We start from the raw sequence: 13,670 nt of genomic DNA on the forward strand, positions 1-13,670 counted from the left end.
GATAAATGAGAATAACTTCAAATAGTAATATTAACATGTAATATAAAGGAAAACTTTCTAATAATTATTATTGTTGTTGTGCCATTTTTCAATTGTGTTCAACTCTTTGGGATTCTTTTGGGGGGTTTTCTTGGCAAAGTTGCTGGAATAGTTTGACAATTTCTTCTCCAGCTCATTTTGCAGATGAGGAAACTGGGGCAAACCAGTTAAATGACTTTCCCAGTATTACACAGTTAGTCAGTATCTGAGGCGAGATTTGAACTCAGGAAGGTGAATCTTCTTAACTCCAGGCTCAGTACTCTATCCACTACTTGTACTAGCTGCCCCATTAGCAGAGTGGGTAGCCTTGGGAGCTAGCAGATTGGCCATCATTTAGTATCTCTAAACATAAACTGAAGACCACTGTTCAAGGCTGTTACAAAGGAAATTTTGGCTGAGTTCTTAAGTTTTGTTTGATATCTTAAGTCCAACATATCCAAACCTGAACTTCTGCTTCTCCCCTCCAAAAGAAATCCCATCCTCTCCTCTTCAAAACTTCTCTAATTAAACCAGCACCACCATCTTGCCAATGTTTCAGGTCCACAATCTCCTGCACTCCTCACACTCCCTATTCCTTCCTTCACCTGACTCTATTTCCCATTCCCAGAGCTAAATTCTTGACTGAAGTCCTCCTTGACCATTCACCTAGACTACTGCAACAACCTCCAAACTGGTCTCCCTCCCTCAAGGCTCTCACCATCTAGTCCATCCTCCATACTATTACCAAAGTAATTTCTTTAAGTGAAAATCTGATCTTCCAACCATTGGTCAATTCCAATTGTTTTCTCTTGCCTCTGGAACCAGATATAAACAATTCTAATTAGTTTCTTCATTCTGGCCACAACTTCCCTTCTCAGGTTTATTGGACAGTTCTCTCCTGTTGCCCTAGTGTTAACTCAACTTGAAACAAGGTGATTCAAGAGAGATGTTAGAATCATAGTGTTAACTCAATCTAATTGATACAATGTTTGTGTTCACACCTTTACTTATTGGAGTTCACAAGTTTGGGAAATTTCAGGGTTTAATTTGAGATATCCGAATTCACACTTCCCTTGAGTTATCACCTTGTTTCAAGTTGAGTTAACATTTCAAGTTAACACTAGGATTCCAACACTCTCCCTCCCAATGAGAGGTAGCTAGGGTATGAAATGGATAGAGTGCTGGGTTTGGGGTCAGAAAAACATGAGTTCAAATCTCACCTCAGATCTTTATTAACCATGTGACTGATAAAATTACATAACCTTTGGCACTGAAGTCCAATGGCAAGATAAAAGTTAAGAAAAAAGCCTGGGATGCAATGGATGATCTTAGTGTCTTTGGTGTCTGGGCAAATGAACTCGAAGTGGTCCTCGCCAGCTGCTTCAGCAGCTTTCATGGATGTTGGAACAAATTGTTCTTATCCACCTTTTCCTCTGGGGTAGTCTTCACATGTGTGAGGTAGACATTCTCCTAACTCACCAGTGGGTTTGGTGCCTATCAGTTAGGTCCTTTCCACCTGATGTAGCCCCTCTGTTGAGGCAGTTTTACCAGTGGTTGCCACTGCTCGTGCTACAACTTCTTGGAGCCACAAGTGAGATTTGAGCAACTGATCAGACATCTAAGGTGGATTAGCAGCCCCAAAAGGGTTCTGCAAGCCCTCACACCAGAAGTGCTAGTCCTCCACGAACATCCCATACACCTTGGAGGCAGCTAGGTGGCTCAGTGAATAGACTACTGAATCTGGAGTCAGGAAGGCTCAAATTCAAACCTGGCTTCAGACACTCACTAGCTATGTGATCCTAGGCAAGTCATTTCATCTCTGTTTTCCATAATCCCCTGGAGAAGGAAATGATAAATCATTCTAGTATCTTTGCCAAGGAAAACCCAATGGACAACACTGGGGTACTATGGTTCACAGGTTACAAAGAGTTGAACACAATTGAACAACAACATATACACATAAATGTCTCTGTGTGTATATGGGTGTTTGTGTGTATACATATGTATCTGAACTACATATATATATATATATATATAATATATATATGTATGTATGTGTCTGTATATGTATATATTGGTATATTGTGAATATGTACGCCCACAGAGCTAAGTAGTGCAGTGGATAGGATATCTACTCTTTGGGTAGACTCATTTTCCTGAATTCAAATCTGGCCTCCGACACTTATTAGCTGCATGACTCTTTCCAAGTCATTTGACCCTCCTTGTTCTGGTTTCCTTGTATGTAAAAATGAGCTGGAGAAGAAAATGGCAAAGGACTCCAATATCTTTGCCAAGAAAATTCTAAATGGGGTCTCAAAGAGTTGGACAGGACCAAAGATATATGACCAACAAAGCATACGTATTATAAATAATATACTACATAATAGCATATCTTATATATGTATTATTTATGATCTTTGACACATACTTCATACATTATATGTTTATATACAGACTCATTGTCTTCCCCCATTAGAATATAAGTTTCTTATAAGGACTGTCAAGTCAAGTCAATAAACATTAAGTGCCTACTATGTACAGGGCACTGTGTTAATCACTAGGGATGTAAAGAAAAATCAGTTCTTGGTACTTGGATCGCCAGCAACTGGCACAGTGCCCAGTGCATAAGCACATACTGAATAACTAGAAGGCCTCTTTGGTTCATTCCAATTCTTAAATTTTGTGATACTGTGAAATGGGCTTTGGCTTCCAAGTCCATTTTTTTCCTCACTACAGAATGATTTGTTAGGCTATTATTCATTTTAGCAATCCTGAGCTGCTTCTGATTTACACAGACCTGAAAAGATAAACTAGTTTTGATGGGATCTATATGGAAAAGGAAAACTTTGGCCCTAGTTCTTCCTATAAATGTCTAAAATCTTTTGATTATTCCTACAAGATGGTATTCCTATAAGATTGTTCTTTAAGTACCTCTTAGCAACAAAAATAATGCTATTTCGAGCCTTTAAAATCCTCCCCATCTTCCTACTGAGGCTCCAAGGTGAAACATCCTTCCCTTCCCTTCAGCTGTGCCACAATTAACATAATTCTTATATTTCTTCCATTGTCCAACAGGGAGGCTCTGACCTATATTTTCTTCTTTTCTTTCCTTTTATTTTCCTGTACAGAAACTGCTTTCTTTTTGAGTTAGAAAAGAAAAAAAAAAGACTTCTGTGACCAATATGTTCCCCCACCCCCACTCCCATCATCCCAAGAGAGCAAGGGCACACCCAACATTATCAGACTCCAGTCATGTACCAGTCACAACACCAGATGGTTTAAACTGCTTCTTATTGTAGGCTTACCCAGCACAAAATAAAACAGAACCCCCCCCCAAAGCCTTCTCGTCTTGAAACTAAAACACTATCCCAGCAAAATTTCCACTCTTTTCAGAGCTTTGAAAAAAAAAAAAAACAAGCTAATTGTCTCCCATTTTAAGACCAAAAAAAAGCAAACATCCAAAGTTTATAAATTAAGACCAGGCAAATTCTAACTAATTTTTTTTTCTAAATGGGGAGTGGAAGAGGATTTTCTAAGTTAAACCCTAATAACTCCTTCTACTTCTTCCTGCTGATTTTTATGTGGGAGCTTAATTGTGAGTGGTTCCCAAACTGTACCAATACTCATTTCTTATTGTAGTGGTGAACCTATAAGCATTTATTAAGTACTTTTTTTTAATTAAGTACTTATTACAGGCCAAGTACTACGTTACATGTTGGGGGTACAAAGACAGAAAAGAAATTTCTCCTATCATTATTGTTTCTGTGGTTTGTCATTTTTTTTTAACACCATGGAATACCTGAGATATGCTTGTATTTTATTCAGAGTACATAAATGATGCAACCTTTGTTTTCTAAGCTTATGTGGCAAGCAAGTGCAATATTTCCTTTTATTATTGTGGGAATTTGGTCTTTCATGCTATTTGTAGGACACTGAGCATATCATTTATCTGTAAAATGAGTTAGATTGGATGGTCCTTTTTCTCCCTCTAAAAATATGATCTCATGAAGTCAAAGGGGATGGATTTTGTTTTTCCTGATCTTCTTTTACCTCCCTAGATTTCCAATCCTCCATCCTTCTTTGACCTTAGGCTGGTTTAGATGGTTAATAGAGGGAGAAGTGAATTTTGGTGGGGATTTTGAAATGAACTCAGATTTTTCATGAAAAGTTTTTCTAAATATTGCATAAAATACAGAAATCATAGACAAGAGCAAACAAATAGGACAGCAATGGAAGAGAATTTGGCTTGACTGAAACAAAAGGAGAAAGGCAGAAAGAAGATAAGAGAAGTATTTCTGGAATAGGGCAGGAAAACAAACTATTTTCTGCACCTCCCACACTATCATATGCTCCCCCAAAGTTCCCTTCTTTTTAGACTTGAAATTCATTCATGTGGAGGGGTTGAGATGCTGCATACCTTCTGTGATTGGTTTTACCTGTGGGAAATAGAAAAGACAAAACATACAAGCTTGGAGAGCTGAGATCACACTGATAATGTACAATTGGAAAAAGACTAGCAGCCTTTGACATGAAAGCAAAATTAATGGTGATTATTTGAGAAAATCATTTCTAAAATGAAAAAGCAATGAAATTGTAACAGACTGAGAATCAAACTTATCAGCCAGAATCTGAATTGAATTATGAACCAGTTTATCTTAGTGTCTAAACTGAGAGGCTATAGTCAGTTACTGCTGAAGATCAAACAGAACCCAAGGGACTGAAAAAATGGTTGATACCTCTAAAGGAATCTGTTTTTAAAAATCAGCAAAGATACTGGTATGCTATCTGGCCCAACATGTTGTGAATTTAAAAAAAAAAACACTTCAGCTGAATAGAGAGAACAGTTAAAAGGGAAGTATGGGTTTTATTTTTTACATATTTCATAGATATTAATATATGCATATATGTATATTATCACTTAAAACATCACACCACATTACATGAATATGTATGCATATATTTTTTGCTTTGTTTCATGGGGTTTCCCTGGATAAAAAAATTCATCTCTGAGTGGCCAATCTGTTGGACATAGTTTTCTCTGTACTTATCTAGGAAGATTCTCAGAAACTAATACTGTCTGTCTCTCTTTCTATATCTATAGATAGAGATAGAGATATATACTTCTCTCTCTTCTTTCTCTTTCTCCTCCCTCTCTCTCTGTCTCTCATTGTCTCTGAGTGTTCTCTGTCTCTAACTTTTTGTGTATGTATCTGTCTGTCTCTGTGTTTCTTGGTCCATCTGTCTCTCAGAAGCATCCTCAAAGTAAACTTTGTGCTGGACAGTGATTGGAGGTAGAGAGTAGAAAGGAGGGAATGAAAAAGAGCAATCTGTTAAATAGTATCAAAGATGAACACACACACACACACACACACACACACACACACACACACACAATTAGCTAATAATTCCCCCAACCAATTCCAAGGCACAGTTCACTGCTTAGGAAAAAAAAAAAAAAACCTTTTCAGATCATATATTGCCTTTCAAGAATTCCTTTAAGGATGATACTTTTAATCTCATCACCTATAAAAAATGAGGGGTAGAGAAAAGTTGAAGACTTATCTATACATTTTATTCAGGCAGTGACATACTTCTTCTTTTGGCACTTAGGACTGTACCTGCCCATGGACAGCCCAATTCTCATGTTATAGATAAATACATTCTAGCAAAGTTGACTGTAATGTCTATAATCTGCAAAAATAATTATTTTTGCCATTTATTTTTGCTCTAAGACTTCTCACTAAGAATCAGATTCATCCTTAATCCTTCTGATGACTTCATCTACATCTTGTTTTCTTAGTTCTTCCTCTTCTCATTAGTGCCTCTGGGTTCAATTCTTATCTCTATGTAGAAGATTTCCCAATCTCTCTCAGTCAACCAATAAGCTCTTCTTAAGTACCCACTATGTAAATCTATTTGGGACAACCAGAAGCACCTGTCATCTTTAGGCGCTTTTGTGATCAGTTCTTCACACACTTGGAAGAGAAGTCAGTCCCAGCTCTATTTCTATCTACGACCTAGAAGTCCACCTTTCCTTATCATCTTCCCTGCCTTTGCGCCATGAAATCCCCAAGCATTGTCATCTGATTTATCTTTATGACTTGAGGATCCCTGGGTCTTGCCATCTATCCCACCACCAAATCCTTGGGATTTCTCAGCCTTTCCATCTGCCCTGCAGCTGAATGCGCTTTTATGTGCTGTATCCTCCAATTAGGGTTTGAACTCCTTAAAAGCAGGGACTGTTTCATTTTTGTCTTTGAATCTATAGTACCTGGGACATATTCAGAGCTGTGATTTCTTGTGTTTTTAGACTTCCTAATATGGAAACTTCCAGCAGCAATTCAGAGAAGCAACTTATTATGTGATTTAAAGTCTAAGAGTTGTCCAGATTGCTGAGAGTCAAGTAGCTTACCCATGGGCACACCAGAGGTAAGACTGAAACCTTGGTTTAACTCCAATGTCATATCTCCATCCATAATGCCCAGCAGCCCTAACACTTGGCCTAAAATATGTGCTAAATAAATTCTTGTGTTCTATTTTGCTTTTTTGAGTTCTATCTTTTAGAATCAGGTAAATAAGATGACAGATATGCAGTAGGTAGTTAAACAATGTGGGTACTCCAGAGTCCCAGACACCTAAGATTTATGAATTTTATGTGTATTCCACTGACCCACCTTTACACACTCAGAGGCCATGGTGAAGAGCAACAAAGTTGTCTTTAGTCAACAACCCCCCCTGGTGACATGTGTGAAGAATTTTCTTTTCCCCAGCACTTTCTTCCTCTTGGGTGATGGTGAAGAAGGTGGTAACACTTCTCCCTCTACCATAATTTTCCATGGATTTTTAAAAAATATTTTCCTTTGAAGAATTAAAGTAGGTAATTTAAAATTCTCATTAAGATCTCCCATTCTATTAAATCTATGAAAATGTACTCTGAAAAAAGTTTTTACACCTATTCCCCTCTACCAATTCCTACCCTAGTCTTTATGAAACTGATTCTTCTCTCTCTCTCTCTCTCTCTCTCTCTCTCTCTCTCTCTCTCTCTCTCTCTCTCTCTCTCTCTCTCTCTCTCTCTCTCTCCATTTTCATTCCATTTATGAGCCAACAACTAAATTTGATCATGGATAATAAGCATAAAAGTAGACTATGGTGCAGTGGAAAGAGTACTAGAGTTGAAGTGTGAGCTGGTAGATTCCAGTTCTAACTCTGCCATTTACTGTCTTTATTCATGTTGCAAATCTCAACCTCAGTTTCCTCATATATTTAAAATGAGAAGCCTGACTCATATAAACCTCAAGATTCCATTCAGTTTGAAATCTATAGCCCTCTGAAATCTATCAAGAGGAAAAGAAAGTTACAACTTTGAAATTGTTATCCAAAGTTAAAAGCCAATATCAATAACTTTTAAGCCCTTGAGAGTGTACAAAATCCCTCTTTAAATCTGCAAAGTCTCTGTCTTTCTCATCTTTCTCTAATTAAAACTGCATTTTCCTTGGGCCAAGAGACCTCATTTATTTGTACTGTTTCTTTGTCAAATAACTAATTTTGAAACAATATTGTTTTCTACCTTTTTTTTTTCATTGCAAATATACCCTATTTCAGCTATACATTATTAGTTGATTAGGTTTTATTGTGGTCCAGTCTGAGACCCTAACTCTAACTGATGACACTCTATGGGAAAATGAGTTTCTGGTTCCAAATAGCCAACCCACAAATGAACTTTTAAACTAGAACCCTCCAGTAAGTTAAAGGCTACTTATTTATAATTACACACATTTCTCATTCTCAATCTGTATTCTCTTCATATTTTGAAGCAAGATTGTTATTATAATGATTAATGAGAAATGGATTCAATTATAACTCCTCTGTGTGACAGATATTTATTGTCTCTGTAGCTAAATCAGTTCATAATAGAGGCAGATGCCCGACTTAGGATATGAAAGTAACTCTTCATTTGAATTCTCACTTTATGCTAACATTTGGACTCAACATTTTTTGTGATGTATGTTATTTCTCAGTAAAACTCAGTAATTTACATTCCTCAAATTATACATGATTATTTTCTTCTAACTAAAGTTATGATGGTACTGATCACTAAATTAACTATTCCTATATCCAAATATAAAGTATTTTTATTAAAATATAAATTTTGTTATATTGTTTTTTAATCAGACCTTCAACTTTGTTCTGTTTAAATGTTTCATTTTGTTGATTCAGAAAGATTATCCCTAATACTGACCTAAAGGTCAGTAACTGGGGAAGCTTTCAAAATCTTGTTAAAACTATTGCAGTAGTGGAAACATTTCCTGTACAAAGGAAAGTCAATGAGTAGACTTTAATTTTCCAACTTTCATCTTTTAAGTGAAAGTTTGTACCAAATGACATGAAGACACCTGCAGCATTTAATAAAAATAGTAATTAAGGTAGTATAGCAATAATAAAGAGCTCATAAGCAGTCCTTGAAAGAAAACAAATAATTCCAAAGATCTTTTAAAACAATGAAATCAGTAATAACTAAGTAGAAATGGTAAATATGAAGAATTTAGTGAAATATGGGAAGATATATGAACTGGCAATTATGATCAGGCTCATACTAAAAGAGATGACAAAAAGTTCCTACATCCTTTCTTTGAAGAGGTAGGGGAGTATGGGCGTTTGACATTCCAAATCCTGTCAGATCTGGGTGATATATTCATAAGTTCTGCTGAAATTTTTTTACTTTTTCTTTCTTAATCTTTGCTATAAAGAATGACTTGTTAAGTAGAGAAGAAACATATGTAAATGAAAGTGATTTTACTAGATAAATGCCTTCAAAGACTTCAAAGAAAGAGGAAAAGGACCAATATATAAAAAAATATTTACAGTAACTCTTTTCCTAGTAGACCCAAAATTGGAAACCAAGGGAATGTCCTCTTCATGGGGAAGGGCTAAATAGATCATAACACGTAAATGTAATGGGATATTACTGTGCAGTAGGAAATTAAGAAATAAATAGTTTCAGAGGAAACTAAGAACTCTGTGAACTAATGAAGAGAAAAGTGAGTTGAATTAGAACTATTTTTAATGGCAATATTGTAAAGATGTTGTAAAATTCAACAAATTTGAAAGATTTGAGAATTTTTATCAATGCACTGATGTCCAAAAGAATGATAATGAAACACCCTTCATTTTCTGCTACAAATGTGATTGACTTAAAATGCAAAGTCAATTTCTATTTGGAAGAATTTGCTTTAGTAGATCAATACATGTTTATGATAAGTTTTTTTTTTGGGGGGGGAGGGAAGTTGTTGAATCAGGAAAAGGCAGGAGTTAAGAACAAGTTATAAATGCCTTTAGAAATAAATGCATTGAAAATTTTTACAAAGTAAATGAATTGATATTTTAAAAACATTCACAAGAATTTAAAGTTATACTACCTACATTTACCAATCTACATAGTCAAATCCTATCCCCCTACCCCAGAACTTCCTAGAACTTTTTTTTTACTTTTAGAAAAAAAGATTTTTTAATTTTAAAAACTGATGCATTTTGGTCTTGATTCAAGGTATTTCTAACAGAAGTGATTTCATCTTTTGAAATATTATCTACTTAAAAAACCAAAACTAACTTATTTCCTTAACATTTAGCCATACATTATAAGCATGAGATACATATTATTTATGTTATTTCACCTCGATGAAATGTAAATTGCAAATACATATAGGATTGTGGAATCAGAGGTGGAAGGCATGTCAAAAGTCACCTCATCCAGCTCCTTGATTTTATATAGCGGTAAATGGAAGGCTACACAGTGGGAATTACTTCCCAAGGTCATACAAGTAAGAACTGATAGAGAATTCAAATATAGGAACTCTGCAAGCACACTCTCCACTACAGTACACTGTTTCCCCATTTATTTAACAATTAAAGTGAGCAGTTACAGAACCAAGTTAGTTGAGTGTTTCACAAGGTATTTTAAATGATATTCTCCTCAACTCAGGGCTTCTATTACAGTTGACAAATTTCAGCTTCCTTGAGAAAAAGGTAAGTGCATGCTTATCTAATAATGTCAAGTTTCTATATTCACAAAGATTTGCCCACATAAATTAAAACATTCACTGTTAATGTTTTCAAAAGCACTGGGTTTAAATTATTTTCTCAGGACATAAAGAGGGAAACACCACAGAAAACAGAACCAGCCTGAGTTGTTTAAAATGTATTTTCCTTTTAATTAAATAAGAAACAGCTGTCTGGGGATTTTGGAAACGAATGTAATCCATCTACACTCTGACTGTACTAGTTTGCATCCAATGTCCAATATTTTGAAAGAAAATTCTTGCTTTCTGTAAAGAATTAAATGGCAACGTGAAGTAAAGTTAGGCTGTAGCAAGTAAAATTTGCCCTGGGAGTTAAGACACTGGAGGTTTGCAGAATCCGTCTGCTCCCAGATTTGTGGTTAGGAATATACGGAGTTCTCTGCCAAGGCTGTTGTATAACATTTGTGCTTTTTCTGGACCATCATGCCCTCGATGGTCCCAGGACACTAAGACAAACTGTAAAAACTAGTATAGTTCAAAAGCTCAAGGTCATGATATATTTAGTTCTCTAGAGCCCATTAAACACCCCTCACCCGGAACATCCAGACATGTCTGCCTAAAAAAAATTGGGTTCTCTTGGGACCTGCATATCCTCACCCCATCAAACCAGCCAACAGAGCACATGTACACTCCAATTTTGATTTCTGTGGTGGCTGGAGTAAATGGATTAATGTTTAGTTAATTAATGTTTAAAAAAAAAAAAGCAGTCACTTACTAGTGGTGTCAAACGGGATCTGCTTGCATTGAACATCCCCAGTGGCCGGCCAGGGACAGTAATAGACAGCGCCACCCTCCACTATGTCCGGCTGGCTAGTATTGGCTTTGGGAGCTCCCACCAAGATACTCACTCTGCAAAACATTTGGACCAAAGTTAAGAACTGGGACTCAGGAAAATCGAGAAATCAAATAGCTCCGCTCCAAAGAACCTACTTAAGCGACCAATTATCTTTTGCCTGAAATCTGTCTGCATCAAAAACTTTGGAGTTTGGGGGTTAGGGACGTCCCTTCAGCCGCAGCTGTTTGTATACAAACACACACAAGGACACGAAAGGAGAAAAGTGCTTATCCACAGAGTCGCCCCACGCTCTCGATCCCGCAGCTAGTCCCCAATCTACTTCCCATCACTGTGTAAACAGGCAGCAGAAGCAGCTTTTCATGGGACAGGTTTCTGTTTAGTTTTAACTAGTCTGGCTTTGTTTGCTCTGGGGCGCTGTCACCTCGTCGGTTCGATGGAGAAGTCTCGGTCCGCGGTCCTCTCCGAGGGTCGGGGCTGGACCAGAGCTGCCTCTCTACTTTGGGATGTACCCATAGTTCCGCAAAGGAAAAGATGCTCAGGGCTGGGGTGTCCCGGGCATGGGAAGCAAGGATGGGGCAGCAAGCGTCCTGCTCTATTGCCTTCCTTCCACTCAGGGGGCTCCTGGGACCCAAATGAGAGGCAGCCGGAGGGCTTGAGCCGAGGTCCCGGGGCCACCTCCGGCGGACTGGGGGACGGAGAAGGCGCAGGACCGGGACTACTTACGTTCGCGGGTCAGGTATGTGGAAGTCCACGGCGTAGCCGAAGTAGCTGCCCTCTGGACCGCTGTACACAGTGAGTTTGTCCACGTCCAGGTTGAACGCCTGGGAGGCGGGCGAGCAGAGCATCCCCAAGGCTGTCCAGAAGCCCCAGAGGGGAGCCCGCCGCTGCTCCCAGCTGCCCCGCGGCGGGGAGCCGGGGCCGCCCCGAGCCATGCCTAGTTCGCCTCCTGCCCTCCAGCAAACTTTGCCCGAGCCCCGGGTCGGTGCAGAAGGAGGAGGAGGAGGAGGCGAGAAGCCGCTGGGAAGGCGCACGCAGCTCCGTGCGCCCTGGCCGAAGCCCGGCTGGCCGAGGAGGGCAGCCGGGAGAGGAGAGCTGGGCAGGCTGGGGCTGACCAGCGGTGACAGGCGCGCGGCTGCTCTGAGCCTGCATCCCGTCCAGGGCTCCCCTCCCCTCCCCTCGTCTCCCCTCCCCTCTTCTCCTTCCTTCCCTCCCCCCTTCTGAGCGGCGGCGGAGGCTGGTGGAAGGTATCAAGCCGGGAGAGTTGGGTTCTGGCATGGGAGACCCGAGCGCACGCCGTGCTCTTTGCCGCCCCCTGGCGTCCGCATTGAGCAGCACGAACTCGCGCGGGCGTGGGCTTGGAGCGTGGGGGCCCGAGATCAGCGGGCCCCCGGAGACTGATGGCCCTCTTCGCCACCGCGGCTCCTGGACACGCTGCCCCTCCCAGTACGGGAGCCTGCTCCTGCCCCATGTCTCCGGGTGGGCACCCACGCGTTCCTTCCACGGAAGACTTTCTGTTCCAGGGAGCTTGGGGCTACTGGGCACCTCCTGGGTTGGAGGGCTCTGCCTAATGCCGGGCACTATGCTCGTGCCTCAAACTTTCCACCCCAAATATCTAGCGGCAAGAATTGCTCGTTTCCCCCGAAGTGCAAAGGTGTTGGAAAGCTTGGCCCTATGCTGTGCAGGATGCACTTTTCCTTTTCTGCTATCTATTAAGACAGAGGAATTGAGGAGGAGTAGGAAAGGGGGGAGACTTTTGATTGCCTCCCCCCCTTCCCTCCCCCGCCTCCGATTGTGGATTAACGTTTAAAACTTGGAATTAGGAAACAGACAAATTGGCACAATGTAAGGACCGGAAAACAGAGGAGCAGGGTTCAAATCTCATCTCTGATGTTTAACAGCTATGTCCCTACGCCTCAGTTTCTTAATCTGTCAAATAAGAGACTGGTTGGAGTAAAAGGTCTCTGGAGTCCAGTCCAACTCTGGGGTTTAGTTTCAGGGCAGTGACCTTGGTCACTTTCCATTTTTACAACTGTATATGTCTGGGTCTCAGTTTCTTCTTCCGTAAAAAGGAATGATTTAGACTAGAGTTTTAAGATCCCTTGTAGCTCTGTAACCTATGATCCCATTATGTATCTTCTGTGTTTGAGTAGGGGCAGAGTATATGATATGATGTCTACCTTCAAGGAAAAAGGATAGACTGCTCATAATTAGCACCCAATTAAGAGAGAAAGTGGGAGTGCTGACAGAAATGTCCAATAAAGATTCAGGGGTAGGAGAAAGAACAGTCAGCTGGAGTAGCCTGAGAAGTCTTTGTGAGAAAGTTGGACATGTGCTGGGCTTTAGGTATCTAGGATTTGGATAGATTGGTTGGGTTTAGGAAGAGTTGCTGAAGGTCAAGAAAAAGGACAGAGCCTATATTGTCTAATTCTTTAGGGAAATGGCAGAAAATGAATGTGGCTGGAGAGATTTGCTGGAAGAAGAATTGAAATTAATTTGACCAGTTTGGGAGGGATGGGGAGGAAAATAGAGATCCTCTTAACTCTTAGGCTGGCTCTGTATTACTTCTCTCTCTACATGAGCAAGAGTTCACATTTATACAGTATCTTAAAGTATGCAAATTGTTTTCCTAATTCTAACCTAACCTTGTCAGGTTGGTAATATAAATTTTCTTGTCTTTATTTTACAGAAGAGATGTGACTCTTCTGGTCCTGCGCATAGGTATAAAACTAACATATGGCAGAAAGAGAAACAATGTATTGTGACTAAAGTTTAAACCTAAA

At 39.6% G+C, this 13,670-nt stretch overlaps 1 protein-coding gene across 1 annotated transcript in view; it reads right to left on the reverse strand.

Annotated features, from left to right (window-relative positions):
• The window catches only part of ITGA8 (integrin subunit alpha 8), a 209,487-nt gene extending 197,463 nt beyond the window's left edge, over positions 1-12,024 (reverse strand). The window contains exons 1-2 of the mRNA XM_052000132.1: positions 11,614-12,024; positions 10,810-10,943 (exon numbers count right to left, since the gene is read on the reverse strand). Of these exons, the coding sequence (XP_051856092.1) occupies positions 10,810-10,943; positions 11,614-11,822 (343 nt within the window). The 5' untranslated portion in view covers positions 11,823-12,024. The remainder of the gene's footprint in view (positions 1-10,809; positions 10,944-11,613) is intronic.
• Between the last annotated feature and the right edge of the window lie 1,646 nt (positions 12,025-13,670).

The sequence above is a fragment of the Antechinus flavipes genome, chromosome 5 (genome assembly GCF_016432865.1).
Source record: "Antechinus flavipes isolate AdamAnt ecotype Samford, QLD, Australia chromosome 5, AdamAnt_v2, whole genome shotgun sequence".
NCBI lineage: Eukaryota > Metazoa > Chordata > Mammalia > Dasyuromorphia > Dasyuridae > Antechinus > Antechinus flavipes.